The sequence below is a fragment of the Castor canadensis genome, chromosome 16 (assembly GCF_047511655.1).
Source record: "Castor canadensis chromosome 16, mCasCan1.hap1v2, whole genome shotgun sequence".
NCBI lineage: Eukaryota > Metazoa > Chordata > Mammalia > Rodentia > Castoridae > Castor > Castor canadensis.
The window spans coordinates 70,332,484-70,355,184 of record NC_133401.1 but is presented as its reverse complement, the minus strand read 5'-3'; the positions used below and the strand labels follow the sequence as shown (position 1 = coordinate 70,355,184).

The following is a 22,701-nucleotide window of genomic DNA, read 5'->3' as shown; positions in this document are numbered from 1 at the left end:
TTAAGCCAACATCCATGAAAATAGAAGGAAAACTCAGTAAATTGTATGCTCCAAAACTATGTAAATAGATTAAATTAGAAACAATGATGACAATTGAACTATAAATGAATAAGTCTGAATTATTTTTAGAAGACTGTACCCCAAAAAATATTTCTGCAGTGCTGGGGATCAAACTCAGGGCCTTGCACATGCAAAACAAGCACTGTATGACTAAGTTGTACCTCCAGCCCCAAAAACATTATTCTAAAGCTCACATGGAACATTTGTAGAATTTTACCAGGTATAAGAACATAAAATGGTTTTCATAAAATTTCCAGGATATAGTGTTATTGAGACAATGTTTTCTCTTCACAGTAAAATTAAGTTAAATGGCAAAAAAATTAAAATAATTTAAAATTACCATATATTTGAAAATTTTTAAATTTACTTATAAATGATAAGATCATTGAAGATATGCTGAAGGTAATTATAAAATTCTTACAACTAAATGGTAATATGATCACAATATATTATAACATGTAAAATTAAAGTTTTCTCTGAGTCAAAATTATATTCTTAAATGTTCCTCTTGAAAGTTAAAAGGCTGAAATTTTATCCTTTGGATATTGATATTCATTTCAAAATAAGCTGAAAAAGAACAGAATGATGGAATAAGTAGAACAGTTTTCAGAAATGAACAGACAGCACAAATTAACAGAGTTAAAATTGTATGTTTCAAATATTACACATTAAGCAGCATAGAAAATAACTTGGAGGTAAAACTAAATGCAGAGATACAGCAGAGACTACATTGATCATGCTAGGCAAGTGCCTACCACTGACCTACATTCCCAACCCAAAAATTGTCCAGAAACAAGAATCTCTATTTAGTATATATCAAGACATATTCTATGGCTGTGATGAAAGAGACTGTCATCACAGAGACGACAAGTGGACCAATGGCATGGAACAGAGACAGAACACGTGCAAGTGTAAACAGAAACTTGATGCAGATGATATGACACTGTGTAAGGGTATAAGGAAAGTCCATTTTAAAATGATGCTGGCACAGTTGTTCATTTAGAAGAAAATGAAATAGAACCTCTCCCTCATTTAGATAGAAAAATAAAATCTAGTTGGATCAAGACTTACTCAGAAATGCAAAGGCTTTTTTGGTTTTCTGGGGGTGTGGAGTACTGGGGTTTGAACTCAGGACCTATACCTTGAGCCTCTCCACCAACCCTTTTTTGTGATAGATTTTTTTTTAGCTAGGGTCTCACAAACTATTTTCCCAGGCTGGCATCAGACTGCAATCCTCCTGATCTCTGCCTCCTGAGTAGCTAGGATTACAGGTGTGAGCCACTGGCACCAGCACAAGGTTTTAAAATTTTGTTTATTTGGTTTTGTTTTGGTGGTATTGTGGAGTTAATTCAGAGCTTGGACTTGCTAGTGCTTGCTGTGTAAAGCAGGCAGGCCTCAAACTCAAAATCTTCCTGCTTCTGCCTCCCATGTGCCAACACACAGCCAGAAATGAAGTTTTAACATGTTGAAGGAATTATAGAAAAATACCCTTGAACAGCAAATGGAGTCCTTAAATGAGAATCGAATGGCCACTGCAGTTAAACATTAAGTGTCCTCTGTGACTGTTTTTCAGAGACATTTTTCCAGATCTCACACTGGTTACCTGTTTCTATCATACTGATGCTCCTCTGTATTAGTGGATGTGTTTGCATCATTGTGATGACCATTTTGCTCTTCAAATTCAAGGGTGAGTGAGGAGATATAGATACATACATATATACATATATATAAAGAGAGAAATGGCCCATGGTTGATTCATGGTCTAGTTTCAGTGATTCTGAGGCCTCTTGAGATCCATCATGTCGTCCACAAGAATCACAGTCCTCCTTCTCTTCTGTGCTGACCTGAAATGACCCCCTCAGAAAACACCAGCATGACCAGGTTTTTTCTACATTATAGAGGACCCAGATTTAAGGAAAGAATGATTTTTAGGAACTTCAGAACTGATAAAAAATTTCTTAGAATTCATGAAAAAGGATTCACTATATATACAAAGAATATATATGTGCAATACATATAAATACACATAATATAGATACATGTGGAGAACAAGATGAAGTAATATTCAGCCTCAAGAAGAGTTTTCATCCCCAAGAGTCAATTTTCTCCTCTTTGGAGGTGACACTTCCCCTTAAGGGTGCATGCCTTAATCCCACCTCCCCAGCTCAGCCACTTCTCCCTGATATCCTCCATCATCACAACCACAGGATCCTAGAGTTCCATCCTCTCTGCAGTGTGAATGATCCTGACATCTTGTTTGATTCCAGATAGAATTGCTCAGTATAGGGATTGGGACTTTGGACAAAAGAAGAGTTCTAAGAGAGACCCTGTCATTCAGACTAACAGCTTGTCCCGCCCAAGCAAGAAGCCATGCTTGTGTTTATACACTACTCAATTGACCACTGAATGCTCTGTCTCAGAAAGAAATCAGAAAGAATTGCATACATGTTTTGTTATGTTTGGATCCTTCCACACACTGCTCTTCTAAGACCTAAATTGTTTGAGTCATCTCTTCCTTGGACAGAAAACTGTTCACTGGACAGAAAGCTTGGGAAATGAGAATAGATGGTTTGCTCTTCTTCAATCTTTAGCAAGAAACCAATCCTTAGATAGCTTAGAGCTTTAGTAAAGGCAAAAAATTTATGTGATTTGAAGAGAAACGAGAATACTTTGGCTTTAGAATGGGAATCAAAGTCAGGAAACACTCTAAAACTGTATGCAAATTTTTCCTATTTGTTCATTTAAAGCAAGAGAAGAACAGTAGATTTCATGAGCTCTCTGTAGGTACGCAGACCCAGAATCTAATGATCACCTGGGGTGTCTCCCTTGGCTCCCCTTGATTATTGCACCTTTATCTCTTGCTTGTATCACCACTAAATATTCTGCTTTCCTCCATTTCAGGGAAACTAGAGGATGAACTGGGTAAGAGCATTGTCAAGTGCAAAACTTTCCTCTCACATTTTCCCCTGCACCTCAACCTGTGACTTGAGCCTTTTCTGTGTTTTTGGTTTCAGAATTTGAAAAGATACTCAGACTTGCAGGTAAGAAAAGCCATTCTTCTTCATTCCCCATTTGTATCTTCCTTTTACACTCCTGGGTTTATGAACTCATATCTGAAGCCCATGGGTTCCTCAACAGGTGCACTTCACATGGGTTTCAATGTTCTAGAGACCCTAAAACTGTTAGCAGATACTGGGTGAGGCACATTTTGTAAAGAGGCCTTATTGACTTAATGATATTTCTGGTGAATCCTTGGCCCAAAGAGGGCAACTACCTTTGGTCTCTTCTCTATCCCTGTTTCCTGCTCTCCATATAAATAATAACATGACTGTTCTGTCTGCTTGTTTTCAGAATGGAGAAAAGTCCAGACTTGTTCAGGTACCAAGGAATGAAGGGGTGACAATGGGACAGAGCCTTGGATTGGCATAGGAGAGAGTCTGACAAGTGACAGATACAGGGTTGCTGAGTGATACTGAGGGCTATATGACCTGAATAAGATGAATCTGTGATTCACATCAGGGAGCATCTACCTAACACACTTCTCAGCCCAAATTTAAAATGAAAGCATGGAGAGGGGGGCTCAAATAAAAAATTCCAGAACATCGAGAATACTACTGATTGGTCAGGGGACTGAGCTGATAGAGACATAAGTGGATTTGGACAAGAATTGATAGATAGGAGAAACTTGGATGATAGAGTTATTTAAGATACCACAAAATCAAATATGAACTTACATGACGGGACCATGATAGGGGCAGGATGATACAAAGGGGTTCATGACCTCAAGTGTCAATGAGTCCCCAGTCAGTACTAAAGATGAGACATGGGTCTGGAAGGGCAATGTTCAACTGATATTGTTTCTAAGACCTCCCCTAATCCCAACTTGAGTAGGTGTGTATACTGGGTGACCTCAGGGCCTAATTCAAGTTCCCCTACCCCACAGTAACATATGTTCTTTATTTTTCCCCTAATGTGACTAGTGAAGGTAACTCTGGACCCAGACATGGCTCACCCTCAGCTCTCCATTTCTGATCTGAAAACTGTGACCTACAGGAATGCTCCCCAAGAAGTGGCCTTCTCAGAGAAGAGATTCATAACAAAATGTGTGGTGGCTTCTCAGGGTTTCAAGGAAGGGAGACATTACTGGGAAGTAGATATAGGATGCAACAGAAGTTGGCATGTGGGAGTGTGCAGGGATGATGTAGATAGGAAGAAGGATGTGACTTTGTCTCCAATCAGTGGGTACTGGGTCCTTGGACAAGAGACAGAAAATTTGTATTTTGTAAACAATCCCAATAGAATCCACTTCTCCTTAACAACCAACCCCACACGACTGGGTATCTTTCTGAATTATAATGCTGGGACCCTATCGTTCTTTAATACAGATGATCACACCCTTATTTATACTCTTACATATCAGTTTGAAGGATTACTGAGACCCTTCATAGAGCATAGTCCATCTGATGAGGAAAATGTGACTCCCATTTTCATCTGTTCAGTGTTACAGAGAAAGAAGGCTGTTTTTAAAAAAATATCTCTACGCCCTCCCACATAGAAAAGAAAGCCCTAAGTGTCCCTGTCCTTCATCTGCAGGGAGACGCCGAGAAAGAATCACATTCAAAGCTTTTTTTAGGTACAAACTTTCTTTCTCAGACCCAAAACCCTACACAGCCAGCAGAAATGGGTTTTAGGTAAGAGGTGACTATCTCATCCATGTGAGAGTCAGGGATAATAGCTGTCATGAGGTATAGAGGGAAGATGGATTGAGTTTGTGAAAATTCCATTCAGACAAGAGATCTTGGATGAGTCACAACCTCTCATGCTCCTTGCTTATTAGTTGGAGACAGTGATTCACACCTCAAAAGTCATAATGAAGCATAAAGAGTAAACAAATGTGAATAGAGCTTGCATTTTGTCAATTGCATATTGTTTGCTAATGATGTGTTCTTAAATTACATTTTTCCCAATATGACCTTTATTTTCCACATTAATTCAATTCTCCATACTTCAGATAACCCATGGAATAGGTATTAATAATCTATATTTGTGAGGCCAAATAATTGAAAAGAGGTGGACTTGAAGTATGGTTCAAGAGGTAGAGCACCCCCTTGAAAGTGCCACCAAAAAAAATTGAACAGAGAAGAGTGTTGAACACTTTCTAACTTATTCTATAAGAGCCACATTACTCAAACCAAAAACAGCCAAGCACATTATAAGAAAAGAAAACAAAACTACAGGTTTATGTCTGTCATTAGCATTGATACAACATTCCTAAATAAAATTTTAGCAGATATATGTCACAACATATTTGCCAGATATGGTGAATCACATCTGTAGTCCCAGCACCTGGAGGGCTGAGGCAAGAGAATAGTTAAGTTTGAGGCCAGCCTGAGTCACATAGCCCAGGGAAGGAAAGAGGAAGTATGAGGAGGGAAGGAGGGGGAGAGGGGAGGAAGAACGAAGGAAGGAAGGAAAGAAGGAAGGAAGGAAGGAAGGAAGAAAGAGGAAAGAAAGAAGGCCATCTATTCAAGAACAATCAATCTATTCAAGCACATTGAGTGGCTACTGAATGTGATCTCTCCTGGCAATGCAGAGTTAGTATAGTAATAACCAAATATCAGCCAGAACAATTCACCACACTGACTAGCAAGATGATACAAAGAACACTTGAATGACTACTAAGGATATTTTACTGAATGAAAAAATAGCTATTTCAAGTGGTTATGTACTGCATAATCTCATGTATATAATATTCTCAAAATATACAGCAATGGAGAACAGATAAATGGTTGGGGAAGGAAAGGATGGTTGTTCATATAAAGGAGAACCATGAAGAAAATGTTTATAATGGGGGAGCCATATTTTGACCATGATGATGGTATATGATCTATACATGTAATGAATTGTACAGAACCACACATATGCATGTACATACATACACTCCATGGATGCAGAAAGTGGTAAAATATGATTTAGGCTGATATTCCAGCTAAGTATTGTGCTGATGTTAATTTCCTGATTTTGATAATGTACTATAATTGTGTGAGATATTACCATAGGAGAAGGTATGGTGGAGGGTAGTCAGGACTTCTGTTTTGCTATTCTCCATGTAAATGATTTTTAAATAATTAAAATATCATCTTATAAACCTACATTGTGTAAAAATGGTCATTGGAAAAAGTGATTCTATTGAACTACAGATCATTATATATGGCAATAGAAATGAGTATTGTTAAACCATTTCAGAGACTTAACTAGTGTTAACTCACATAAAACAATAATGAAGCAGAGATATCTACATAATAGCATGTATCTACATGATGGGGGCTCAACACCCCCTTTCTCCCACAGAAACACTAAGTTAAAAAATATATGTGGATCAGAATACTTCTGTCAGAACTCTAGAATCTACTTTGTAAGCTAAAACACCCAGACTATCATAAAGCCAAGAGAGGATTTCAGCAAAAGTGATATGAAAATTCAGATGGTTTGCACATCACCTGTGTCCCTCTCCCTATCCAACCTCATGCAGTGAAACTGAGAGGAAGTTTCACACACTGATGATACTCTCTGAGGAGGGAAACAAAAGACTAATTAGTGAATCCCACATTTTAGCATGTCCAAGAGTTGCCTGGGGCATTTCTTTCTTCTTGCCTGACTTGGAGTGCTGAAGGGATGGGCAGCATTACTTTGAAACTGCTGAAAAGAGGAAGTAGTGTCAGGATGATAGTCATCTAGGAAGTTTTAAGCACTTGCTCTAAAAGCAATGAATTGTTAACCTAGTTAACAATGTATGAACCAGTATACCTATACTTTTGTGAAAGCTCTAGAGAACAACTGAAAATCTATAGCACCTAGACAATGTCAAACCAAGACAATACCCCATTGAAGGGAAAACTAAACAGCATTTTACACTCATCTGTGCCCCGCCCCATGGAACAAAGCACAGTATGATGTCCCACACAGTGGGACTCCCCAATCAGGATGGGAATGAAAGATGGGCCATGCATTCAGCATTCTGGCTCACTTGAGGAACAGCCAAATGACTTCTTTATCTCTTGCCTACCTCAGGGTGCTGATGGGAATGGCAGTATAATTTAGAAATTTCTGTAAACAAAGATTAGCCTGGGGACATGTTAGAACTGGCAGGCAGATGACATGAATGCAAAAGATCAAATTGATCCTAGAAACTCTAAACTCTAGCCAGGCTGATTGGTGAAGGGTTTCCCCTGCATGGGAGCCAGTATCCAAAGACCAGGAGAGATGGTCTATTTTTCTTAATGTCAAAATCCCAGCAAAAGATTACATAACATATGAATAAAAAGGGAAAACGTCTAACCAAACAAATACAACTTCTGAAACTGACCCTAAGAAATGCAGGTGCATGTTCTGCCAAATAAAGAATTTAAAATAACTTATAAAGGTGCTCAGGAGGCATAGACAGAAGGATTGCAATTTGAGGCCAACCTAGGCAGGAAACTTAGTGAGATCCTATCTCAAAACAAGCCAGCTGTGGTAGTTCACACTTCTAATACCAGTTATTTGGGAGGCTGAGGTAAAAAGTTCACAAATTTGAGGCCCACCTGGGAAACTCAGTGAGATCCTGTCTAAAAGAAGAAGAAGGAAGAGGAATAGAAAGAGGAGGAGAAAAAGGAGGAGGAGGAGGAGAAGTGAAGTAAGCCTAAAGGATTTATTGAACACTAGCAACTAGATCAATATATGCATTTAGACCATCCCAAAACATGAAGAGAAAGAGAAAGTAGCCAGAGATTATTGAAGAAATTCATGCCTCCAAGTTTCCTAATTAGAGTTTTTAGGTTTTCTTTAGTCATTTTTCTGAAAACATGACTAAAAAATCCTCCAAATTTGGATAAACCCAAAGAGAACATAATCAAGCTGTCTAGAGTCAAAGGAAAGGGGAGAATCTTGACAGCAGGAAGAAAAGAGCTACTTATTATAGGGAGCTTCCATAGGATTATCAGTATAGTTATTTATTTTGAAATTGGTGTATATTAAACTAGACACAATAAGATGTTTAATCATGACACTTCCACATGTGTACTTTGATCATATTTAACTTTATTGCTCTCTATTGAAGAGGAAGATAGCCTTGAAACAGGGTTGTAAAACATGGTAAACTGTCAATTAAAAGCTGTAACCTCGGACAGAGCTGTGAGGAATTGCCCATTAGAGCCATGCAAAAGTTTGGGACCAAGATGAAAGGCACCATGCAGAGATAAGCACCCATTCCTGCCTTCCTTTGTCTCCACTTATAAATAAACTTTCCAAAGCAGACCTCCCCCACTGCTCTTATCTAAACCTTAGTTCTCTAACCCACTACTAGCCCTACTTTATGGGAGAGCACATTCCTTGTAACCTGATACCCTGCACTGCCTTTTAAATATCCTGTGAATCCTTTGTTCGGGGCTCAGACACTGGTACACATCTGGGCCCGCTAGCATAAAAATTAAAATCTGAGTTCTCCACTCCTCCGAGTGTTGCTTGGTTTCTCCTCTGACAATATTGCCACAACACTATTACACCCTCTCCTTCCTTCCCCTCTTCTCTTCACCATCAACTTTCTTAGCAGTCTCCTTTTACATAAATAACCTGGGTGTTTTGTTTTCTCCTTTCTTCCACAAATGAGAGAAAACAAAATACTTGTCTTTGTGTGAGGGGCTTATTTCACTCAACAGTATGATCTCCAGTTCCATCCATTTTACAGCAAGCAACATAGTTTGCACTTTTCATTATGGTTAATGTTCCATTACATATATATATATATATACATATATGCAATATTTGCATTTTTTCTTTATCCATTCATTGGTTGTTAGGTACCTAAACTGAATCCACAGTTTAGTTATTGTGAAGAGAGCTGCAATAAATGTGGGTGTGCAGATATCTTTCTTGTATATTGATTTATACTCCTTGAGATATGCCCAAGAGTGGTAGAATGGCAGGGTGATAAGACAGATCTATTTTTAATTTTTTGGAGAACTTCAAAAAATGATTTCCATAATGGTTTCCATAATGGTTGCACCAGTTTACTTTCCTACCAATAATATATTAGGGTTCTTTTTTCCCAGAATCCTCACCAAGATTTATTATTGTTTCTTTTCTTGATGATAGTTATTCCATCCAACTGGGGTGAGATGGACTCTTAGTGCAGTTTTGATTTGCATTCCCTTTATGGCTATAGATATTGAACATTTCTTCATGTATTGATTAACCATTTTTTTCTTCTGAGAAAAAAATTGTATGTTCAATTCATTTGCCCATTTGTTAATTGGAGTATTTTGTTCTTTTGCTGTTTACTTTTTTGGGCTCTTTGTACATGCTGGATATTAATACATTATCTGTTGAATAGCTGGTGAGAATACTTTCAATTCTGTGGAATTATTTTCTTGATTTTTTTCTCAACCTATTCTTTGTTAGTGTAAATGAAAGCTACTGATTTTTGTATGTTGGTTTAATATCCTGTTACATTTCCAAAAGTGTTTAGCAGGTGTAGGAGTTTTTTGGTGGAATCTTTACAATCTTTTAAATATAGAATAACATCATCCCTCCTTATTTGAATTTACTTATTTCTTTCTCTTTCTTGGGCTAGAAAGTCTAGTAACAGATAGATAGATAGATAGGTAGATAGATGATTGACAGATATATAGATGTATCTAGATAGATACACAAATACATTTTATTCAATATTTTGCTGGCAGTTGGATTTGAACTCAAGGCTTAATGCTTTTTAGGCAGGCACTCTCACCTCTTTAGCCACTCCACTTGCCCCAGTTCTATATTAAGTAAGAGTGAGAAGAGTAAAAGTGACATTTTGTCTCATTCCTGATGTTAGAGGAAATGGTTTCAGTTTTTCCATTTAGTATGATGTTGGCTATTGTTTGTCATATATAGCCTTTGTAATGTTGAGGTACTTTACTTATAATTCAAGTTTCTTCAGAGCTTTTACTATAAAAGGATGTTTAATGCTATCAAAGACTTTTTCTGATTAATGAAGATGATCATGTCATTTTTGTCCTTTCTTCTTTTTATGTACTATGTACATTCATTGATTTGCATCTGTTGAGCCATACTTCCATCTCTGGAATGAAATCTACTAGATTATGATATATGATCTATTTTTATTTGCAAGTATTTTATTGAGAATTTTTACATCTACGTTCATTAAAGAGATTGGTTTATAATTCTCTTTTTCATTGTGTCCTTGTCCAGTTTTGCAATGAGTGTAATACTGGCTTCGTGGAATGAAGTTGGTAGTGTTCCTTCCCATGCTACTGTGTAGAAAAGTTTGAGGAGTAATGATAGTCATTCTTCTTTAAAGGTGTGGGAGAATTTGGGAGTGAATTCACTGGGTCCTGACCTTTGCTTTATTAATGCCTCAATCATATTGCTTATTATAAATCTATTTAAGTGGTTTATATCCTCTTGGTTCAATTTTGGTAAGTCAAATGCATCTAGAAATTTATCCATTTCTTCTAGATTTTCCAGTTTATTTGAAAATAGGTTTTCACAATCCTCTGGATTTCAATAGTATTTGTTGTAATAACCTCATTTTAATCTCTAATTTTAGTAATTAGGGACATTGCCCTCTTCCTTTTACTCATATTGACTAATGGTTTCTCCATTTTATTTGTCTTTTCTGAGAACCAACTTTTTGTTGCATTGATTCTTTGTATCATCTTTTTGTCTCAATTTTGTTAATTTCTGCCCTAAATTTTATTATTTCTTTCTATTTGTTAATTTTTTGCTTGTCTTGTTCTCATTTTTCTAGGAGCATGAGGTGCATGATTAGGCTATTTATTTGAGATTTCTCTGAATTTTTTAATATATGTACTCATAGCTATAACTTGCCCCTAAGCACTAACTTTGCTGTATCCAATAGGTTCTGATAGGTTATGTTTCATTTTCATTAGATTCTAGGAACTTACAGCTCCCCCTGACACACTGCTCATTTCTTCAGTGGTACACTGGTCATTCATCAATGTTTGAATCAGTCTCCATGTGTTTGAATAATTTCTGTAGTGTTGTTGAATTCTAGTTTTATTCCATTGTGGTCTTAAATAATATAGGAAGTTATTTCAACTTTCTTGTATTTGCTAAGACTTGATTTGCATTCTAAAATGTGAACCATTTTGGAGACAGTTCTGTGGGCTGCTGAGAAGAATCTGTGTTCTACTACTGCTAGATGAAATACTCTGTGGATATCTAGTAAGTCCATTTGGTCCATAGAATCAATTAATTCTAATGTTTCTTTATAGATTTTTTTGTCTAGAAGACTAGTGGGGTGTTGAAGTGTCCCACTATCATTGTGTTGGGACCTATCTGTATCTTTAAATTCAGTAGTGTTTGGTTAATGAAACTGGGTGCACTGGCATTAGACATATTTTTGCTAACAATTGTTATTTACTCTTGATGTATTATTTCCTCTATTAAAATGAAGAGGCCTAATTTGTCTCTTCTTACTAATTTAATTTTGAACCCTGATTTATCAGATATGAGTATATGCCTGGTTTTGGATTTCACTTCCTTGGGTAATCTATTTCTAACCCTTAACCAATATTTGTATTTGTCTGTGAAATGTATTTCTTGCAAACAATAAATCATCAGGTCTTGCTTTTTAACTTACCTCAGCATTCTATGCCTTTTGATTAGGGTACTGAGACCACTAGTCTTCAATGTTAATCTTGAAAGGTATTTAATAATTCCTGTCATTCATTCCTTATTTTTTAGTGTTTGATATTTTCCTATTCTTCATTTGCATATCTACTCATTTGGTGGGATTTATTTATTCCTAAATTTTCAAGGCTATGTTGATCTTAAATCTTCCTCATATAGGATTCCTTTAATATCTTCTGGAGCACTGGTTTAGTGTTCATAATTGCTTTATTTTTTGTTTACCATGGAAGGTTTTTATTTCTCCTTGAGGTATGAATGATAGTTCTGCTAGGTAAAGTAATAACGGTTTGCAAGTATTTTCTTTTAGCACTTGAAATACCTCATTTCCATGTCTTCTTTGTTTTAAGCTTTCTGTTGTGAAATCTATTATTCTGACTGATTTGCTTTTATAGGTTACTTGGTACTTCTCCCTTGCTGCTTTCAATATTCTTTTCTTGTTCTCTGTACTTAATGTTTTAGCTATAATATGCTGTGGTCTTGTCTCTGTGGAGTCAGAGACCTCCTGTATCTGGATGGGCTTCTTTTTCTCATGATTTGGGAAGTTTTCTGCTATTATTTTGTTGACTATATTTCCCATGCCTTTAGTTTGCACCTTTTTTTCAATACCTATCATTTGAAGATTTCATCTTTTGATGGAGTCACAAAGTTCTTGCATATCCCATCAATATTTTTTTCATTCCTTTTTATATATAGTCATCTGAATTTTCTTTTATATATACTTTTTCTTCAGGCAGATGGTCTATTTTCCACTTGATCAATCTGCTGGAAGCTTTCAAATAAATTTTGTATTTGATTTAGTGATTGCAAGTGTTTCCATTTGACTTTTTTCAGGCTTTCTGTATTTTTATTGAATTCCATTTTCATTTCTTGCATTGTCTACCTTATTTCACTTAGCTGGTTATTTGGATCCTCCTTAAGTTCATTCAGCTATTTGTATCCTCTATGTATTGTTTTAGCTGTTTATTTGTATTATCTTTGATTTCACCAAAGAGTTTATGCATGTCTTCTTACATCGCAAACATTCTTATCACTATTCTTTAGAACTCAGAAATCGCGATTTCAGAGACTCCAAGACAGCAGATTGCTGAAAGACTTCAGATCACTGAGCTCTCATAATCCTGAAAGATAACCTTAGGTTTGTGATAGTAAGTGCAGTTGACCTGGATATTTTGCAAAATACAATGTTGCCAATATATAGACAATCATACATACAATGACCAACCTTCAAAAAAGCCTTTTAAAGATCAAATCCACCCCAGACACATGGGTGCAGCCAGCCAGAACACATTGTGCCATTGGCAGATGTTCATTTTTAGCTGGACCAGAGTAGACTCCAGTCCACACAGACCACTCAAAGTGCTAAAACTTGATATGCAATGCTGTCAAATTTCCAGGAGCTGGGGAAGTCCTGGACTTTGGAGAAAGGGAACAGTCACTGACCACAACCACCAACCACCAGCCTGAGGATCCCTCCAATGTCAAAGAGAGATACCCACAAACCATTAAGGCAAGCTAGCCACTTTTAGTCCTGAAGGCTATCACACAGCCCAACTCAGCTTGTGAGAATTTGATTGCATCCCTCTAGCTTATTAAGCATTTGGCCTAGTAAACTGAGTGGAAATCTTCCACCCTGCCTGGTGGGGAAGTACCATCATGGACCAAGGCTCAGTCCATGCTTCTGTATACAAAGCAAACATGTGGGTGCCAGATAGCCAAACCTGAACCCAGCCTGTGGAAAAATAATAACTCATCTAACTACCTCTAAGAAGCCTAGTTTAGGGAATAAATCCAGCTGCCTTCCCAGAGAAGAGCTTTTAGCCAAATAGCCTGAGCTAGAACTCCCAGACAGAATTTTAGAACTTGAAAACAAAGTAGATATAACAGAAAAAAACAGGTGAATACAAAGAGAGAAGAAAGAAGAAATACAAAAATAATATACAAGAAGTCTGTGACTCCATTAAAAGAACAAACCTACGAATAATGGACATTGAAGAAAGAGAAGTGCAAGTCAAAAGTGTAGGAAACATATTTAAGAAAATAATAGAAGAAAACCCAAAATCTTGAGATACAGATGCCCATCTAGGTACAGGAGGCCACTAGGACACAATACAGACTTGACCAAAATAGAACCCCTTCACAGCATATTATGGTTAACTGATTAAACACAGAGAACAAGGAAAAAATATTGAAATCTTAAAGGGAGAAACATCAAATCACCTTTAAAAGTAAACCCAACAGAATGACAGTAGATTTCTCAACAGAAACCTTAAAAGTAAAAGGGCACAGAATGTGGTATGTTAAGAATTGAAAGAAAATAATTTCAAACCTAGAAAACTCTATGAAGAAAAACTATCATTTGTAATTGAAAGAGAAATAAAAACCTTCCATGACAAGCAGAAACTAAAACAATATATGACCACTCCAGAAGATACTCAAAGAAACCATGCAAACAGAACATGAAGGTTAACATAGCCATGAAAGGATTAGAATAATTATACCTCAGGAGATGAGCAGATAATCAATTTGTAGTGTAGTCAAGAATCAAACACACACACACACATACACACACACACACACAGAAAGCAACAAAATGGCAGGAATTACCACATACCTCTCAACATTGGCACTGAGTGTTCATGATCTCAAGCACTCCATCAAAATCCAGATTCCCATTTGCAATCTGGATTAAAAAGGAAGACCCTATGATATGTTATTTTCAAGAAACCTGTCTAACTGACAGAAACAAATGCTGGCTTGCATAAAAGGGTGGAAAAATATTTTCCAAGAAGTGGCCCTGAAATCAGGCTGGATTAGCTACACTTACATCTGATAAAGTAGACTTCATAATTATATTAGTCAGAAGAGACAAAGTTGGTCACTTCATACTAATAAAAGGAACAACATATAAAGAGGAAATAACTATTGTTAACTTGCAGGTGTCCAATTTTGATGTATCTAACTTCATAAAACAGCCACTACTAGACTTAAAAGCACAGACAGACCCCAACACAATGATAGTGGGAGACTGCAATACTCCAGTGTCATGAGAGGATAGGTCAAACAAAAAAATCAACAAGAAAACCTCAGAATTAAATGATACCATAAAACAAGTGGACTTAACAGACATCTACGGAGTATTTCATACAGCAGTAGCACAATGCAAATTCTTCTCAGCAGCCCATGGAACTTTCTCTAAAACTGATCATATTTTAGGACAATAAGTCTTAACAAATATAAGAAAATTGAGATGACCCCCTGCATACTGCTTGACCACAATGAAATAAAACTAGAACTCAACAAAAGAAACAGCAGGACTGGAGGTGTGGATCATGTGGCAAAGTACCTGCTTTGCAAGCATGAAACCCTGAGTTCAAACACACTTCTACCAACAAAAAAATCATACAGGAACAATGGAATGTATTCAAACTAGAGACTGAATAATACATTGCTGCATGACCAATGAGTCACCAAAGATATAAAGGAGGAAATCAAAAGGTTCCTGGAATCTAATGAAAATAAAAACACAACCTACCAGAACAACTAGGATACAGCAAAGGCAGTGCTAAGGGGAACATTTATAGCTATGAGTGCCTACATTAAAAAACATAAAGAGATCTCAAATAAATATTGCATCTCAAACTCCTAAAAAAAAAGAACAATCTAAACCCAAATCTAAATCTAGAAGAAGAGAGATAATAAAAACAAGGGCCCAAATCAACAAAATAGAGGCCAAAAATTACATAAATCATCCCCAAAAGTTCTTAAAAAACAAAAATAAGATTGATAAACACTTGGTGAATCTAACTAAAAGGGAAAGGAAAAGATCCAAATTAATAAAAATTAGAGGTGAAAAATGGAATATTACAAGTATCAATGAAATCCAAAGGACCATTAAGGAATACTTTAAGAACCTATACTCAAATAAATTAGAAAATCTAACAAAAATGGATAAATTTCTCAAGGCCCATGCTCTCCACTTGTACTCAACATATTTTAGAATTCCTAGACAGAGCAATAAGATAGGAAGAAAAAAATAAATTAAAATAGGAAAGGAACAAGAAAAACTTTCTCTATTTACAAATTATATGATTTCATACCCTAAAAACTCCATTAAAAACCCCTAGACTTCATGAGAACTTTCAGGAAATACCTTCAGCAGGATAAAAAAATCAATATACAAAAATCAGTAGCTTTTCTCTATAACAACAATAAACAGACTTGAAAAGAATTTAGGAAAAAAATTCCATTTACAATAGCCTCAAAATATAAAATAATGTGGTATCTATACACAATGGAATTTTATGTAGTAATAAACTTAATGAAGGAAATGAAAGACCTCTACAATGAAAACTATAAACCACTAAAGAAAGAAACTGAAGTAGACATCAGAAGATAGAAAGATCTGCCATGCTCATGGATTGGTAGAATTATTATTGTAAAAAGGTTGTGCTACCAAAAGCAATCTATATGTTCAATGTGATCCTCAGCAAAATACCAATGTCACTCCTCACAGAGATTGAAAAATCAACCCAAATGTTTATATGGAAGCAAAAAAGGCTGTGAATAGCCAAGATCATAATGAACAAAAATAGCAATCCTGAAGGTACCATAATACCTGGTTTTAAACTATACTATAGAGCCATAGCAATTAAAACAGCATGTTTGTTTTTGTGTTTATATTTATCTTTTGGCTCTATCTTTCGTGGATGAGAGAAAAAAAATGCAGCCTTTGCCTTTCTGAGCCTGGTTTACCTCACTTAACATGATGTCTTCCAATTGTATCCATTTATGTTCAAACCACATGTATTTATTCCTTATGGCTGAGTAGAACTCCATTGTGCATATATACCATATTTTCTTGATCCATTCATCAGCTGTACGGTATTTGGGTTGTTTCCATAGGTTGTCTATTGTGAATAGTGCTGTGATGAACATTGGTGTACAGGTGTCTCTATTGCATCCTGACTTACATTCCTTTGGCAGATGCCCAGGAACAGTATCACTTGATCATATAGCAGTTCTATCTTTAGCTTTTAGAGGAATCTCCATACCACTTTCCACAATGGTTGTACTAATTTGCATTCCCACCAAGAGTGTATAAGGGTTCCTGTTTCACTGCATCCTTGCCAGCATTTGTTCTTGTTTTTGCCTGTGACTATGGCTATTCTAGCTGGAGTAAGATGAAATCTCAGTGCAGTTTTGATTCACAATTCTTTTATAGCCAGGGAGCTTTTGGGTTTCTTTATGTGTTTGTAAGTCATTTTAACTCTGCCTTTGAGAATTCTCTGTTTAATTCATGTGCCCATTTCTTCATTGGGATGTTGGTTCGTTCTTTGGGGATTGAGTTTTTTGAGTTCTTTGTAGATTCTGGATATTAGTCCCTTATCAGATGAATAACTGACAAAGATTTTCTCCTATTCCTTTAAGTCTAGTGGCTGTTTCTTTTGCTGTGCATAAGTTTTTTAGTTTTATGCAGTCCTGATTGTTCATTCTTTCTCTTAGATACTGAGCCTTTTTCATTCTATTTAGGAAGTTGTTCCCTATGCCTATATGTTCCAGGGTATTTCCTACTACTTCCTGTAGTTTTTTTCAAAGTTTCAGGCCTTATATTAAGGTCTTTAAACCATTTTGAGCTGATTTTGGTACTGGCATAGAAAAACAAACACAAAAGACCAGTAGAAGAGAATACAAGACATAGACATAAATCCATGCAGCTACAGCTACCTGATTTTTTGACAAAGGCACTCAAACATATAATGGAGAAAATACAGACTCTTCAACAAATGTTGCTGGGAAAGCTGGATGTCTGCATATAGAAGACTAAATTAGATCCCTAGCTTTCATTCTGTACCAGCATCAATTCAAAGTGAATCAAATACCTTAATATAAGGCCTGAAACTACAGCAGGAGGAGTAGGGAATACACTGGAATATGTAGGCATAGGTAATAACTTTCTAAATAGAACTCTAATGGCTCAGCAATTAAGAGAAAGGTTAACAAATAGGATGACATGAAACTAAAAAGCTTCTGCACCACAAAAGAAATGGTCACCAGATTGAAGAGGCAGCCCACTGAATTGGAGAAAGTCTTTGCCAGCTATACATCTGGCAAGGGATTAATGATCAGAATTTACAGTAAACTCAAAAAAACTAAATTCCTAAAGAATCAGTGATTCAAAGAAGAAATGGGCAAAGGAACTGAACAGAAATTTTTCAAAGGAAGAAGTCCAAATGGCTAAAAAGCACATGAAGAAATGCTCACCATCCCTTGCCACAAAGGAAATGCAAATCAAAACACTAAACTTCCACCTCATTCCTGTTAAAATGGCTACCATCAAGAACACCTCCAACAACAAATATTGGTAAGGATGCGGGGAAAAGGAACCATCATACACTGTTGGTGGGAATGTAAATTAGAACAACTACAATGAAAAACAATATGGAGGCCCCTCAAAAAACTAAACATAGAACCACTATATGATCCAGCAAGTGTTGTAAAAAGAATAGAAATGTTAAGAGTAATAAAAAAGGAGAATAAGCCACCAGTAGAACAGTTTCTAATGAGAGATAGTAAAAGTGTAAAAAAAAAAAAAAGAAAGGAGAAAAGTGACAATATAAAAGAGATAAACACACTAAAAATAAAAAATTTAAATTAGTATTCTTTGTTGAAAAGAGTAGATGTCTCTGGCTCTATCAGTACACTGAATGCTCCGCTCCAATTTCTGGTCCCCAAGTTTTTGTCTGCAGTTCTCCTGGTGTGTTACTCATGTGTCCCTCAGGGCCCTGGATTGACCATGCATAACTGGGGTGGAGGGTGCTCTGGATTAGGACAGCTGCCAGCATGAGATAGGGAAGTTGCAGGCATGTGAGGAAGTAGTGGTTGGGTGCTGGGGTTCTCAAGCACACATAGCAGATGAGACACCATTCTGCCACTTTCAAAGTCTTCACGTTTTCCTGTTCAGGGAGTGCAGTGGCTGCTCTGCCTTATCCACAATGAGCACTTTTGCCTTGTACTTAGACCTTCGGTTTAATGTTTCATTTGGAAAGCAAAGGGAAAATAGATCCTGTCACTTGTGTATATGCATTCATATGCTCATTTCCTGGACTGAGCTACTTCAACCCACCCCCACTGGTCTAGGCCCAGCTTGCTTAGCCAAAGGATTTTTATGAGTTAGGTGAATTTGCATATGTTGGACTTGACTGAGTGGTGGCTCTCAGTGGTAGCACTGGTTGTAGCAAAGTTTGTACAGTTTTTCCCCTCCCCTGCTCCTCCAGGCCCAGTATGACAGCCTTTAATCAGCCAAAAGTTTTCTAAAGTGTCAAATGTACTTATCATACCTGTGCACTGAGCTGGACTATGTGGGAGCCCTCAAGACTGAAACTAGTTTGCCTGACCAGTAAGTTTCTGTACCAATCTTTCTGCTCTGGGTGGTGGTGACACAGATGTCAGTTTTCTTCTGTCTGGCAGCCTGGGCAAGGCTTTCCAACCTGCTCTTAGCTCTTCATGCAGTTGTTTCATTCACAGAGTGACCCTTGAAAGTGGCTCTTGCAGAAAGTCTGGACTTGAAATGTTAAACTGAAAAAAATTTTCTGAATTGAAAAAAAAAAAAACAGGCTGGGAGAGGGAGAGGTGTGGGATGGAACAGATAACAGATAAAGGTTCATGCCCATATGCCAGTGCACCCACAATGGATTTGAACTTTTAGAAGTTAAGAGATTGGTATTTCTAGCCTCTATCCACCCTTATTCTAGAACCCTCTTTTTTTAAATACATACTACCTTGTCTACCTGTCCTTGCAGCCATGTACCCGAGGGTTCTCTTTGAATTTGTGGACACACAGGAAAATAGTGTCTGTCAGTAATCCTCCATCTTGGAGTATTTCCCTCTGTCTAGTTTTCATTTGCATTTCCCTGGTGGCTAAGAATATTGAGCATTTTTTCATGTAATTATTGGCCATTTGTATTTCTTTATTTTAAAAACATCTGTTCAGTTCATGTGTACATTTACTGTTGGATGACTTGTTCTTTTGGTGTTTAATGTTTTGAGTTTTTTATGTATTTCAGATATCACTACCCTGTTGGATGACTAACTAGCAGAGATATTTTTTCCTGTTTTGTAGCCTCTCTTCACTATGATAATTATTTATTTTGCTCTGCGGAAGCATTTTGATTTGATACAATCCCATTTGTCAACGCTCGTTATTATTTCCTGATCTATTGAAGTCTTATTCAGAAAGTGATTACCTACGCCTATATCTTAAAGTGTCCACTCTTTTGTAAGTACAAAGTTTCAGATCTTACATAAAGCTTTCTTGATTTAATTTGAGCTGGCTGTTTTTGTACAGGGCAAGAGTTAAGGATGTAGTTTCAGTCTTCTATACGCGAATTTCCAGTTTTCCTTGTACAACTTGCTAAACAGGTTCCTTTTCCCAATATTTATCTTTGTTGCCTCTGTCAAGAATCAGGTGACAATTCTTTCTTAGACTTAATTCTGGATCTTCAATTCCATTCCATTTGTCTATGTGTCCATTTTTGTAACACTACCATGTTGTTTTTGTTGCTACAGCTGTGTAGTATAATTTGAAGTCAGGTATTGGGATACTTCAAGCATTGCTTTTTTTGCTCCAAATTACTTTGACTACTCAGAGTCTTTATGTTTCCATAAGAATTTTAAGATTATTTTTTCTGTATCTGTGAAGAATGTCATTATAATTTTTAAAGGCCTTTTAAAAAACTTTTTTATTCATTTATTCACATGTGCATACATTGTTTAGGCCATTTCTCCCCCTTGTCCACCACCCCCTTCCTCTCCCTCCCACCTCCCCTTGCTTCCAGTCACAAGCTGTTCTGTCCTTATCACTAATTTTGATGAAGAGAAGTCATAACAATAATAAGAAACACAAAGCATTTTTGCTACTTGAGATAAGGATAGCTACACAGAGAGATTCTTAGCATTGCTTCCATGTACAGATGTGTTACAACCCAAGTTGATTCATCTCTAACTGATCTTTTCACTGGTTCCTGATCCTCTTCTTATGTTGACCTCTGCCACTTTAAGATTTCTGTATTAGTTCCTCTGCAGTGGGGATATCCAACACTTTCATGCTTTGGGTTTCCTACTACCCCCATACCTCCCATATGTGCTCTTCCCTTAGCATGTTACCCAAGTCCAACCACATTGCTGAATTTGCCCTAGATGTAAAGTCCACATATGAGGGAGAACATATGATTTTTGGTCTTCTGAGCCTGGCTAACTAACATCACAGAATGATGTCCTCCATTTCCATGCATTCACTTGAGAATAATAAGATTTCATTCTTCTTCATGACTAAGTAAAACTCCATTCTATATAAGCACCACATTTTCTTAATCCATTCATCTGTAGTGGTGCATCTTGGCTGTTTCCATAACTTGTCTATTATCAATAGCACTGTAATAAACATGGGTGTACAGGTGCCTCTGGAGTAATCTGTGTCACATTCCTTTGGGTATATCCCCAGGAGTGGGATTGCTGGATCATATGGCAGATCTATGTTTCGTTTATTAAGAAGCATCCATATTTTTTTTCCAGAGTGCTTGTACTAGCTTGCATTCCCACCAGCAGTGTAGGAGAGTTCCTTTTTCCTCACAACCTCGCCAACACCTATTGTTGTTGGTGTTTTTGATGATGGCTAGTCTACTAGGAGTGAGGTGGAATCTTAGTATGGCTTTGATTTGCATTTCCTTTATGGCTAGAGATGGTGAGCATTTTTGGCCATTTGAATTTCTTCTTTTGAGAAAGTTGTGTTTAGTTCAGTTGCTCATTTCTTTATGGTTCATTGATTTTTGAGAGAGTTTACTTTTTTAAGTTCCTGTATGTTCTGGTTATCAGTCCTTTGGCTGATGTACAGCTGGCAAGTATTTTCTTTCACTCTGTGGTTGGTCTCTTCAGTTTAGAGAACATTTCCTTTGTTGTGCAGAAGCTTTATAGTTTTATGAAGTCCTATTTGTCCATCCTTTCTCTTAGTTGCTGAGCTGCTGGGTTTCTATTGAGGAAGACCTTGCATATACCTATTACTTCCAGAGTATTCCCTGCTCTTTCCTGCACTAACTTCAGAGTTTGAGGTCTGAATTTAAGGTCCTTGATTCATTTTGAGTTGATAGTAGTACAGGGTGATAAACATGGATCTACTTTCAGTTTTTTTGCAGATGGATAACCACTTTTCATAGCAACATTCATTGAAGAGGCTGTCTTTTCTCCATCATGTATTTTTGGCACCGTTGTCACAAATAAGGTGGGCATAACGTGTGAATTCATATCCGGGTCCTCTATTCTGTTCCACTGGTCTTCATGTCTGTTTTTGTGCATGTACCATGCTGTTTTTATTGCTTTTGTTTTGTAATATAGTTTGAAGTTGGGTATTTTGAAACCTCCAGCATTGCTCTTTTTGCTAAGGATTGCCTTGGCTATTCGTGGTCTCTTTTGTTTCCAAATGAACTTTAGGGTAGATTTTTCAATCTCTGTGATGAAAGTCATTGGGATTTTGATGGGAATTGCATTAAACATGTAGATTGCTTTTGGTAGTATAGCCATTTTTACTATCTTGATTCTACCAATCCATGAGCACTGGAGAGCTCTCCACCTTCTGTAGTCTTTCTTGATCTCTTTCTTCAGGGGTTTATATTCTCCTTGTAGAGGTCAATCACATCCTTTATTAGTTTACCACTAGGTATTTGACTTTTTTTGAGGCTATTGTAAATGGAATTGTTTCCATATATTCTTTCTCAGTTTGCTCATTATTGGTGTATAGAAAAGCTACTTATTTTTGTAAGTTGATTTTGTATCCTGCCACCTTGCGAGATACAGCTACAGCTGTTTATGGTGTCTAGGAGTTTTTGGGTAGAGTTTTTTGGGTCTTTACAGTACAGGATCATAGCATATCATCTGCAAATAGGGATATTTTGACAG

General features: G+C 36.8%; 1 protein-coding gene across 1 annotated transcript; it reads left to right on the top strand.

Moving 5' to 3' along the window:
* Positions 1-796: 796 nt before the first annotated feature.
* On the top strand, positions 797-6,089 carry LOC109679549 (butyrophilin-like protein 3). The gene is made up of 4 exons (XM_074057408.1): positions 797-1,007; positions 2,962-2,982; positions 3,075-3,101; positions 4,041-6,089. The coding sequence occupies exons 1-4, from the start codon at positions 797-799 to the stop codon at positions 4,613-4,615; spliced, it is 834 nt and encodes a 277-aa protein (XP_073913509.1). The 3' UTR covers positions 4,616-6,089.
* Positions 6,090-22,701: the final 16,612 nt, after the last annotated feature.

Coding starts and splice junctions, on each gene's coding strand:
- LOC109679549 (XM_074057408.1), top strand. CDS start 797: ATGCTAGGCAAGTGCCTACCACTGACCTACATTCCCAACCCAAAAATT. Junction 1,008..2,961: donor TGCAGATGATATGACACTGT/GTAAGGGTATAA, acceptor CCTCCATTTCAG/GGAAACTAGAGGATGAACTG. Junction 2,983..3,074: donor GAAACTAGAGGATGAACTGG/GTAAGAGCATTG, acceptor TTTTGGTTTCAG/AATTTGAAAAGATACTCAGA.